The sequence below is a fragment of the Stenella coeruleoalba genome, assembly GCF_951394435.1.
Source record: "Stenella coeruleoalba genome assembly, chromosome: 9".
Classification (NCBI taxonomy): Eukaryota; Metazoa; Chordata; class Mammalia; order Artiodactyla; family Delphinidae; genus Stenella; species Stenella coeruleoalba.
The window spans coordinates 86,776,986-86,789,632 of NC_137155.1; the positions used below are offsets into that span (position 1 = coordinate 86,776,986).

Here is a 12,647-nt window from a genome sequence, read left to right on the forward strand (position 1 = left end):
AAAAATTGTAATATTTCCCATCAACATAAAAAAAGTGATACTACATCATGTAAGGCTCTATCCTGTCAAGACTCCAGATATGCAGCAGTCAGATAGCCCCTGGGGACAGGTTCTTCTGTTAAACAACAAGAAAAGTAGTTTTTGTTGTTCTTGTTCTTAAGAGGATACTTAACACATGGTATTTATAGCACCATCAGTCTGAGGAACTCTAACAGTACCTTTTGAGTCCATGAGCAAGTTCACACCTAATTCCGCATCTTTTAGTATAGACCTTCACTGGCACTGAATAGCTGTCAACGTCCACAACCACAAATTGATCTGAAAACCCTGTGACTTAGGTGGAGAAACAGCATCCACATTTTATGTAACAAAAAACCCGAGCAGCCTAAGGGACTTCCCCAAAGCAACCTGGTGGTTCTAGGACACTTATTGCAGACCCATCAGAGAATAGCTCCAGATAGTAGAATAAACACACCACACCCTGGGTGAGCTCAAGAGACCCTGAGAGCCAAATCTCGATATAAGAACACAACCTGAACCCAGCGCAGAAGGAGAGGCCTCTGTCTGTGTGCAAAAAGATGGGCTGGTAAGTCTGACGGCCTCCAGAGCACGTACCTGCGTGAGACAATGAAGGTCCGAACTGAGTGAAGGACAAGGAAATAAAAACACTGACTTTCATGCTCTCCTCTTCTCCCAAGTGATCACAACCCACACGAGAGCACACACACACCTACACGTGCCATCCTGACACCATTCTTTCTCAAAGTTACCCCATGGGAGGAAAACCAGACCTTTGAAATGATTAGCAAAAGGGGGGCATGTTTCTATTAATACATATGATAAAACACACACACTCCCATACCCATCAAGAACATTAAGATGACATCCTCCCCCCAAAAAAATTTCCATTTCAGTTGTGATTTGGCCTGACTGATACACCACACCCACACCCATTGAATATACTGGTTCACTCATTAGCCTGGCTGGTCATAACTATCAGAGTTGCCAGGCGGAGCTCCCCCACGTGGAGCCCACCCTCAGTGCCTGTCTGTGCTCTCTGGGTGCCCCTGCCCCCGGAGCCAGCTTCTCCTGGGCCATCCTGGCATCACCATCTTAGCTCGAGGCTAATGAACCAGAAAAGTGAGAGAAGACAAAGTCTCTCTTTCCCAATTCCTACACAACCTTTCTTTCTTATTAACACTGTGCTATACAGAGATGCTGCAGGTTTGTTCTAAGTACAGAAAGCAAAAGGTGTGAAAGCGTATGACTTTTGCATAGAAACAAAGGAAAAATGTGGGAAAGGATTCCCACCAGTCCTGCCCCGGGGTCACCAGGGTGCACAGGGCCACCTGCTTCTTTCCCAACACACAGGAGAAAGCCCAGCCCCAGCATCCCGGTGCGGCGGTTCACCCGGCCACTCGGTTGTTCCTGGTTGGGGGGGGTGCCTGGAGCGTCTGCCTGAAAAGTGCTGCTGTGGGTGGCAGGTTAATGGAACAAGGGGAAAGGCCACAGGAGGATAAAGACTGTTACAGCAGAGAATCATCAGGACAGGGATAATCTTGTCCAAGACCGTGGATGTAAAACTAGTAGCTCTGGGGACTCAGATTTCAATAAGCAAGTACAGTGCTGAAATTCTGGTAGAAACAACAAATGGAAAGGCTGTTCAATGGTGGAGAACTGGTCTTTTTTCCTATTTCAGGGTTGGGGGCTTCTATTCAGGGTCCACAAATGTGGGTCTGTATAGGCATGAGAAATCTGAGAAGTGCGTCCCTCTGAGGATTCTCTGGTACATGGGGGGTGATTCAGCATTAACCAAGGTGAGATGGTGGCCAGCCCCTGGCTCACTAGCCTCGGGTCTCTCTACTCCAGGAAGGCCTCAGCTCTTCTTGGCCTCCTTCTGAGGCTGGCCTTTGGTGGCTCCCAGGGTGTTCCACACCTCTGTGTACATTAGGGTCCCAATGAAGACAAACAAGGTGCCCAGCCAATGCCACCGAGTGAAAGGGTTCTGGAAGTACAAGATGGAAAAGATGAGGCTCACAAACTTGCGCAGAGTCACGACGAGGGTGACGGTGAGGGAGGCGCATTCTGTGGTCAGGATGAAGACGCCCCGGATGCACACGTACCTGGAGGCGCAGGTTAAGGTGGTTTTCTGTAGACAACCCAGAGATCAGTGGGAGAACCTTCTGTTCTAGGACCCAAAAAACAGGGGGGTTGGCTCCAGCTGCCCTGAGGCTCTTCCTTGCTAGAACATCCTGTAGAATTCCTGGCCTGCCATTCCATTTGTGGACCCTAACTTGAAACTGCCTGAAAGCCTCCTATTATTCTTATCCTGGATTCTTGCCAGAGTTTACAGAGACGTCGCCTCCCCAGTAATGACAGAAGGTAACGCTCTCGGTAAAGGTGATCACACCTCCTCCCAAAAAGAACTCTGTAGGGCAAACGAATTAGGTGACTTCAGAGGAATGAGGTCCATCTCAATCTGTTTCATTGTTTCAAAGACTCAATGATTTGTATAATGGACTTACTGGTGGTTCCAAAGAGCCATTTTAAAAATCAGGTTTTACTTAATTTGAAATTGCTTGCAGGATTCTGTGGCAGCTTGTGAAACATCCTAGGACACTGGAAAACTCCATGTAGAAATCACAGCACATTTCTGTCACATACTAATCCTTAATTACCCATTGATTTCTACACCTCCACCCAGAGCTTTTCCTTCCTGGTGCCCTGGGACTTACTGACCCTCCACACCACCAGCATCTCTTCCCCCCTTCTTCCCGCAACAAAGGAGCTCACTGGATGGGCCTGTCTGTCTCCTGCTTACCGCAGAAGAGATCAAGGCAAAAACGAAACTCATGGCACTGCACCATTAGAAGAAAGGAATAAACATTCCTATGCCAAAATACCACAGCAAAGGCCACATGGCAGAGGGGTGCAAAGGATACTGGGTGATGACATTCATGAGGAGGTAGAACCACATGATGGGCACTATCACACCAACGACTGGAACCTGATATAATTCTGCAAAGATTAAGGGGAGAGAGAGTTGTATCACTTCCGACAGCTTATGTTTTCATCTTTTTGAACAAAGTAACACAGATGAACATAATAGAAATAGAAGCGTTATTTCTCTTGCAAATACATTTGGATCATACACTACTTACTTGCCTTGATTCGAGGCTACACCAGCCTCAAGAGTCATTACATTGGTTTCTTAAAACAAATAATAATTTATTTTACTTTAAAAAAAACTCTTTACCGTTCACCTGAATAGGACCCCACTTTACAGAGAAAGAGTGTGAAACACAGAGAGCTTCAGAATGATACGGTCTTAACTGACAGTTAACACAAGATGTAAGATAACCCATAACTAAATGCCATTTGGAAATATGTTCAATCCTTAAAGAATTCTAAATTATACAAGGCTGTACCATTCTATATCTATTAAGTTAGCAATTGAACATTTATAAATAATATCCTAATCTGGCAAGGTGGTAGTGGAAGTAGCAGCCATTCAGTGGGTGATAGTATAAATTGGTGTTTTTTTGTTTTGTTTTGTTTTGTTATAAATTTATTTATTTTTGGCTGTGTTGGGTCTTCATTGCTGTGCGCAGGCTTTTCTCTCTAGTTGCGGCAAGAGGGGGCTACTCTTCGTTGTGGTGTGCAGGCTTCTCATTGCGGTGGCTTCTCCTGTTGCGGAGCATGGGCTCTAGGCGCACAGGCTTCAGTAGTCATGGCTTGCAGGCTCTAGAGCGCAGGCTCAGTAGTTGTGGTGCACGGGCTTAGTTGTTCCACAGCATGTGGGATCTTCCCGGACCAGGGCTCGAACCCGTGTCCCCTGCATTGGCAGGTGGACTCTTAACCACTGCGCCACCATGGAAGCCCTGGTGTTGTTTTAAAAATCAATTTCACAATATGTATTAAGAAGCCATAAAAGTATTGCTTCTTTTTCTTAGGAATTAATCCTAGTTAATTCAAAAGAAAAAAGTTTTATATATTTTGCAGTCATATTTATAATAAGGAAATACTTTGAATCAATCTAAATGTCCAATGATAGAGCAAGGACTATGTAAGCTAAGATAAACAAACTAGATGAGGCGTTATATACGTGACAAAAAAAAAATCATAAAGATTATATATAGTCATATAAAAAACTCAGAATGAAAGTGAAAAAGCAAGTATAAAGTTATATCTACACAAGTATTACGACTATGTAAGAATGTATGCGAACAGAGTCAGGAAGGAAACTGGTAAAATGAAATTAGCTCACGTGTAGGGTGATGAACTGTAACTTTCCTTCCTTTAAATACATTCTTATGTTAGTTTTATATCATGAGACTTGCACACTAAATATGTGGGAGGAAATAAAATATCCAAGATCAGAGAATAAGGACATAGTAATCCTCGAAGGGTCAGTTTTTTTTTATATTGCTAAATTGTTTGTGGGGCTTGAATTATACAGCATAACTGAGGAAAGTGTAACAAAGTGATGTTGAGATCTGGTTAGTAAATGAACATTAATTTTCTTTTGCAAAAAATAAAAATTCATGTATATAAATAATTTATTAAAATTGTATGTCTGGACTAGCGGGAAATCCCCATAATTTGGTATTCTATTGTCTTTGAAACACTTAGCAAGTATTGAAATGAAAAGAAAGTTAACAAATATTATTACTGTTTAATCACTTCAGAGATTCACTGTATCAATTTGCTGAGGAAAGACAATCAGTATGACATAAAGTATTTAGACAGATGTACAGTTCCCTTAGAATATTCAAGGATAACACGTTCATCTGAGACACTTAAGCAAGAGAAAAAAATGTATACTTCACTTAGGAATGATTCTAAAGATTCAATTTTTTGAAAGCAGACGTTAAAAATTTTTTTATAAAAATACCCATCCCTGTGACTTTTAGAAGGAGCATTCTAGTAACTAAATCAATATCAATCCTAAGGAATTTGATAATGTGTTTATTTCCATAGCCCTTTGCTATGTGGGGACTCTTAGAGACCTTAAAAACCACTGCATCAAAATCAGCTATATCAGCTATATGTCAATTATACCTCAATAAAAAAAGTCAGGGGCTTCCCTGGTGGCGCAGTGGTTGAGAGTCCGCCTGCCTATGCAGGGGACATGGGTTCGTGCCCCGGTCCGGGAAGATCCCACGTGCCGCGGAGCAGCTGGGCCCGTAAGTCATGGCCGCTGAGCCTGCGCATCCGGAGCCTGTGCTCCGCAACGGGAGAGGCCACAACAGTGAGAGGCCTGCATACTGCAAAAAAAAAAAAAAAAAGTCAGAAATGATTGAGTAATTGAGTAATTCAGAGCCTTAAAAAACTTTCTTACACATTGCCACCATCACACTTTTTGCAAGCAAACGGGACAGGCAATTCTGCAAACTCAAACAGAGAATAGTCACAACTTCACAACTTGTGACCAGATAGCAAACAAATGTTTACTCAGCACCTACTGTCATTCTACAAAATACACTTACCATTTTAGGTCTGAGCAACATGAAGACTTAATTTTAAAAGTGTGTATTTGTTCCTTGTGTATTCATTTGTCTGTATAACAAGCTATGTCTTTTAGTAGATAATAGGATTGTATCAGTAATTTATTTGAAGTTAACTGGCAATTATTAGCTAATTTATTAAATCCTGTAAAAAGTAATAGCTAGGGGCTTCCCTGGTGGCGCAGTGGTTGAGAGTCTGCCTGCCTATGCAGGGGACACGGGTTCGTGCCCTGGTCCGGGAAGATCCCACGTGCCACGGAGCGGCTGGGCCCGTGAGCCATGGCCACTGAGCCTGCGCATCCGGAGCCTGTGCTCCGCAACGGGAGAGGCCACAACAGTGAGAGGCCCGCGTACCGCAAAAAAAAAAAAAAAAAAAAAGTAATAGCTAACTTACACTGTAGACATTTGAACTAATTTTGTTTACTCCTGCTGCCTATCTGTCCTGTAACTAGGAAAAAGCCCTGTCATCATTTTTGTTCCTCTTTGCTCAGAGGCAGCTCGGCCTGGATCTGTGAGCAGACTGCCTTTCCCAGCAGAGAACAGGAGTAAAGAAGCTGGACTGCTGCCCAACTTCTCACGGCTCCAGTCACTGCAGTATTATTACTATTTGTTTGCATTCTCAGAACATCATACATTGCACATTCAAATGCAAACACAAATTCCACAGCAAAACAGAAAATTTGAAGATACTGTCTTACTTCATTGATTGAGAAGTGCCTATAAAGGCTTTTGCTGCTGCAACCACTGACTAATGGCACTATATTCCAGGAAGGTGGAATGGGGACTGTTTCCAGGGTTACAGATGATTTGGATAAGACCATGAAAAAAGCAGTGGTCAAGTCGAGAGTAAAATGGAGACGCTGCCTCTGAAACTGTTAGGTAATTCTACTAGATAACCCCAAACTCACCAGAATTATTGAATAGAACGGCATGGTCATAAATGTCAGAAGCCAAGAAGATGAAACCAGGAAGTGGAAGGGCATGCTAGGGGAAGAAACATTTCATGTAAATTTAAATGCAAAAACATTATAGAAGAATTAGAGTATCTTTACACTGATTGAAAGTTTTACAAGTTGTTTAACAAGCAATATCAAGAAAAGCAAGTCAGACTTATTTATTAAGTTAAAAGTATCCAGTGCTACTGACCACTTACATTGTAGGGCATGATATCAACCCCCAAATTACAGTTCTTGCCCTTTGAAGTCTGATGGTCATTACACACAAAACAAAAAAATAGAGCCAGCATCCTTTCCTCAACAAAAGGGAATGGAAAATTGAAACACACAGTCATTCTGCCCAAAGGATCTGCTACATTTTACTATTTCTACTATTTACTATAACGGATTTAAAAATTATATGGAACGTGCAGGCAGATTTTAGGGTGTTCAGGAAACTAGTGGGAAAAAAGAGTGGAGGACAATATGAAGTCAGGGATAACGAAATGAAGACAAGAATTAGAAGAGACTGAAGAGGAAGGGGAAACAATAGGTAAGCAAAGATAAGGTGCTTGACAACAACCCACCACTACTACCACCACGATAACAAGGAATCACAGGAAACATCTGCCAAGCAGTTAACTGTACACCAGGTACCATGCTAAAAGAAACACGGAAACCAAACAGAATGTTCCTTTATTTTTTAAATTCTCAGCTGCGTACTCTAGTTCTAAGTAAATGTCTCAAGTTGCTTGTCTGCAACTTCAGTACAAACGGTTGGCAGGGAAGGAATCCCTGAGATTACTGAATCTGGAGGCAATGATATCACCATGACCTTGAGGAGCCGGGCATTATTTCAACAGAAGAGACGGGGGAGAGAGAGGAAAGTTAGAGGAGGTGGCTCTAGATCAGTTTCAAACAAGAAGCGAAAGAGTATATAATTAACTAATTAACCTCTCCATCAAAGGAATAAAGCCCATCGGAGGGACTTACTCCTCAAATCCCATCTCCCCCAACTCTCCCAAATGCCTGACCGCACATATTCTCCTCGGCATGGGGTTTCTGAAACTTCTATTCCCTTTCTAGGTTTCCATAGTGGTTTTAACTTGATTTCATCTATAGGAACATTGGGTTCCTTGTCCCTTGGGGTTGTTCCTGGTTGGCAGACATGTTCTGTTCACACTGACTGATAATGATCACCTCGTGTAGAGAACTGTGGCAGCCTATTAAAACTGCCAAAGTCCGTGGGCCCCAAAACAGTTTATTGGATAATAAATTGATCCTTCGACTACATCAGAAGGATGACATATCACATTTGAAATAACATATTACAATAACAAGAACAATTCAATAATTTTCATCTTCCCTGGGTTCAAGAAACTGCTTACATTATAAAACAAAGCCTCCTTGGAGTGTTTCCCAAATTGTTTGTACAGAGTCTCTTGGAAAATACCCATCCTTGCTGACATCAGAAGAGCGAAAGTCAGTGCCCCAATACCTAAAAGGCAAACATCGAGTTACAAGATGCCTGCATTTGCTAACTTCCAGATCTTTTCTTAAAGAACATTAAGCTCTACAAACATTACACACTAAATGTGCAACATGTACAAAATTTAAAAAGAAATAAAAATCAACCACAATATTACCATCCAGTCCTAAACAGTTTGCTATCTCTCTCTGTGTATATACTTAGGTAGGTATTTTATGCTGAGACAGGATCATAATGAATATATAATTTTATATCTTGCTTTCTTCATGACCTTTTTCCTGGATTTTCCTTCAAGTCATTCATTAAAATTTTTTCAAAAGTATGGCTGCATATTATTCTATCATGTGGATGTACCATACTTAAATGTCTTATAATAGGAGAATGGTTAGATTACTTCCAATTATTTCATCATTAAAATCAATGTACATCCTAGTACATAAATCTTTAAACAAAATGTTGATTATTTCCTTAGGATACACTCTCATAAGGGGGATTACTGAGTCAAAGGTTGTAGACATTTTAAAAACTCAATACATACACATACTTTTTTTCCCAGAAAGGCTGTGTCAATTTACCATAAACAGTTTATATGGAAATGGTTGCCTTACTGCATCCTCAGCAGCAATGAGAATAATCATTTATTATCTTGCCAATATAAGAGACCAAAATTAAAAGGTACTGCATTTTGGTTTCAATTTGCATTTCTTTGATTACTAGACTAGCAAGGCTGAACATAAGTTTACTGAACATTAATTTTGTCCCCATGAATTGTGTGTTCATGTCTTTTGCAAGTTCTTATTGGATAAAGTATCTTTCTAATAGCTGATAAAGAGCTTTCTATGTTAAGAACAACAATCTAAAGAGATAAAGTTTCAAAGTCAAGAGGCGAGGAGAATAGTTCTTTCATTGCTACTTTTCTTCCATTTGGTCAGTCTCAATATCTTATTGCCATCACTAACTTTCCCCTCTCTATCATACACAGCAAGGGCAAAGCTCTATAGGAGTTGTTTAATTAATTCAACAAAGAGATATTTGTATTTTTAAAAACTCCCCAGGAGATTGTGATGATCCGTCAGGTTTGGGAACATTGCCATGTGGAACAGCTTATGAGGAAAATAAATCTAAGATTTAGAAATGGGTCCCTTGGAAATTTAAAGAGTCAACTGCTGTAATGTGCCCTCCTTTTGTAGAAGCTTCTGCTCAGCAGACAGATCATAAAGAAATGGATGATACTCTATTGCTCCCAGAGAGTGTGATGGACAACTAGACACAGACTTTTCTTTCTACACCCGTGGCAACCAAGACAGCATCCATGCTGTAGAACACGGTACCATGAATACAGAGTTTTTTTTTTTCGTTTCTTGAACACTAAGGTTCAGAGATATATAATCCCAGATGCCTCTCTCTTCTATGGCATAATTTGTTTAGCCAAAGCTTCTTGCCAAGAAACATATCCCTTAGGAGAAGCCTCTGAAAACAGAACTGCAGAGGCAATTAGCTTTATTGTAATTACTGTACTTGCCTAGAAACCACCATGCAAATGCCTGGAATCCATCATTCTCACCCGAGCTGGACTGGGAAGTCTAGGAAATAAGAAAAAGTACGAGGTACGGAGACCAGAACTACATTCAAGGGGCCTCAATACAAGGGAAATATTTATGTTACCCGTTTCCCTCCACTCTTCTCTTTCAGAGATTTAAATCCTTGTATCACATGAGCATTTACATTTATTATATCATTAATAAGTACCTGGGCCCCCAAGGCAAGTAGTGAATAGAAATCATTTGTGAACAGATTCTTACCACCTGCTTTGCTGACATGAAAGTGCAGATAAATATCCCCACAGACACCAGGGCGATGGAGGTATATTTGAATACACTGTATCTGCGAAAATAAGAAAAAGCACCTCAGGAAAGCGCAGATACAAATTTCCACAGGACACTGACAGTCAGATGGTGCATGAGAGTACAAGTCACCAAAACACAATCAAGGGGATCACGTCCCAGCAGAGTCCACGTAAGTGTGCGTGAAAAGAATCAGGATGCCGACTAGTTTCTAAACAGCGCCCTTTCTGGTGGTGGTTAAGACAGTTTGTTTCCCGTAGTTTGTGCACCAATAGATTGTTTCATCAGAAAACAAAGACAGACCAGACATAACAGCCCATCCTGCTCTCGAGTCCAGATGAAAGCCTGCTAGATCTTAAGGGATGCCTGTTGCTTTCCCTGGCTTCTGGGGCCCAGATCTGAGTGTGAAGAGACACAGCATGAGAGGAAGGGCGGAAGGAATATCAGGGACAAGCAGCAGGGGAGGGCACTGTCTTTACGTCTCTTAAATATTGTTTTGAAATGTTGGCATAGTTGGATAAAGCAAGTAATATGAAACTAATAGAACTATTAGCAGTAATAAGAGTGGCATTTCACATTAACTAAAATAGTATCAATTAACATCCCTCTCAGGCTCTTGGTGATAAAGCAAAAGGCCTCAGACAGGAATGAAAAGAAGTTAAAACCTTACATCTGAAGTTTTCTACTCAAATACTTTGTATAGTTGTGGTCACAGCGCCTCAGAAAATGGCCAGCGGAACTGGCTGCGGGGCAGAGCAAGGGGCCAAGTGCACCACGCTAGAGAAGAGGGGCGGGCGAGGACACAGGCGCTGCTGCGGGCAGACAGAAACATAAGGGAACTCTCCAGTCTGCAAAGATCAGATAGGGAGGTCTCAAATTCAGGCCTAAACAATAATGAAGGGCATGGTTAAGGTGAATATAGATTTGGTCTTCAAATCCTGGAAAAGGAAACACACTATAAACTTGACAGGTGCTACTCAAGATAAACAAAAGGAGAGAATTACTAAACCATGATATTAGACAGTTAGCTTAGGGAAATTCCTGTTCTCTGGGGGATACAGACTGGAGAGAGTCAAAAAAGACTTAGAGAGATTCCAGATGACAGACTAAAAACAAGCTCTTAAGGAAAACTGTAATGTTTAAGGCCCCCCAACATTTGGGGTATGTCAGGAGAATACATTCCTTTTATAATAAGTTCTTTTGTATCCCTGCTATGCACCAAAATCAAAGGTTGGAAAGACCATGGGTCTGTCCCAATGTGACCTTTACATTACCAAGAAGCACAGGGGTCCCTTCAAAGATAATGAACCTGACCATTACCTCCGTGTGCTTGAATAGAGAGAACCTAGAAAAGAAATCAACTACAATGGTGCTTATCTGGGGAATACATAAGCCTCAGGAGACAAAGAGCTCATGGTAAGGAGCCTTTTCATGACACAGCCCTTATTACTTAAAAACTCTAGCTTCCCACACTGAATTGACAGCTACTTTCCAAGCTGGTACAGAGGGTTTTAATACTTCGGGCTGGGTACTAAATATATTGAAAAGCAGGCACCAACTTGCACGATTTTGGTCTCAACAGTGAGGATGAACTTCCCCCTGAGAAGTGTTCCAGACTGCACGGGCTGTCTCTGCCCCACACCTCTCCTCCCTGGGAGTGAGGCTCCGAATGAAGGTGAGAGACAAATGCTTGGCAACAGCATCCCAGATACTTCTGCTATTTCCCAGCCGTACCCAGAGAGAGCCACTGGCGACAGTTACAAAGAAGGGTCCTGAAACTTTTCATCGCATCTTGTTTGGCCACTTGGGCCTTTGTTAGGAATTTTCTTTATAATACGTATGATTATTTCTTAGCTCATTATGTTGTACGCTTCCTAGGACAGCACTGTCCCACAGAACTCCAGGGAAGCTGGCGACGTCCCGCATCTGGGCTCTCCAAGGCGGTCACCACTAGCCACATGTAGCTGCTGAGCACTTAAAATGGGACTAGTGAGATGGAGAAACTATATATTTAATTTTATTTACTTTTTAATATTTAAAATTAAATGTAAATAGTCACATGTAGCCAGTGGTGACCACGTGGGACAGTGAAGTTCTAGATCAATTGGCTTCGTAGATTAGTATGGTACTGAAGATTCAACGATGACAAGAGTTTATTAATTCTACACAGAGAATGTGCTGCTCCAAAGCCACAGGTGGGGCCTCTTACCTGGTCCACTGCCTCAGGAATGAGCACCACTGTCACAGACAGAACTAAGAAACAAGGCAGATGGCCAAGCACAAACTTATCATCACTATGAGAAAAGGAATCCAGATGAGCTTATGGCTGGGGCTCAGCTTATCCTTCCTATACACAAAATATAAAAGAGTATTGTTTACCTTTTCTTCAAAATGATAATTCCTAGAATCATGTTGGCAATTAGAGAACCCTGTGAAAAGAGACAACAGAGTTTTAGTGCACTAGGGAAAGGAGATAACACAATTCAAGATAAGTATGAACAGGGGCAAGGTGGGGGAAACAGCTGGAAAGGAGGAGGTTAGGATGAATGATCAGTGAGGTACACCATGTTGCTAGGATGGCAGAAGTTACAAACCATAACGATCTACACGTAAAATAATACAACATTTTAAAGTTGACAATGAGAAGAAAAATGATCAATTCTCAATAAGGGGTCAAAGCTGAAGCTGGGCTAGCAGGAATGAAGTATGTTGTAGACTTATTTTTGTCAAATTTCCCATCTGATTTACAGGAGCCTTTAACACGCTTCTCCTCGCCCACAGTTTGACTGAATGAAGTTGTGCAGGGATCTGTCTCTTGTCTGGAAAGTTGTCAGTCAATCAGCAAGTGTCTATTGGAAGTCTGTTCTGTGAT

General features: G+C 41.6%; 1 protein-coding gene across 1 annotated transcript in view; it reads right to left on the reverse strand.

Annotated features, from left to right (window-relative positions):
* Positions 1–536: 536 nt before the first annotated feature.
* Positions 537–12,647, reverse strand: part of SLC35B4 (solute carrier family 35 member B4) — a 36,394-nt gene continuing 24,283 nt past the window's right edge. Inside the window, exons 4-10 of the mRNA XM_079931306.1 lie at positions 12,155–12,204; positions 9,734–9,815; positions 9,454–9,514; positions 7,831–7,940; positions 6,416–6,491; positions 2,943–3,018; positions 537–2,123 (exon numbers count right to left, since the gene is read on the reverse strand). Coding sequence (XP_079787432.1) covers positions 1,877–2,123; positions 2,943–3,018; positions 6,416–6,491; positions 7,831–7,940; positions 9,454–9,514; positions 9,734–9,815; positions 12,155–12,204 — 702 coding nt within the window. The 3' untranslated portion in view covers positions 537–1,876. The remainder of the gene's footprint in view (positions 2,124–2,942; positions 3,019–6,415; positions 6,492–7,830; positions 7,941–9,453; positions 9,515–9,733; positions 9,816–12,154; positions 12,205–12,647) is intronic.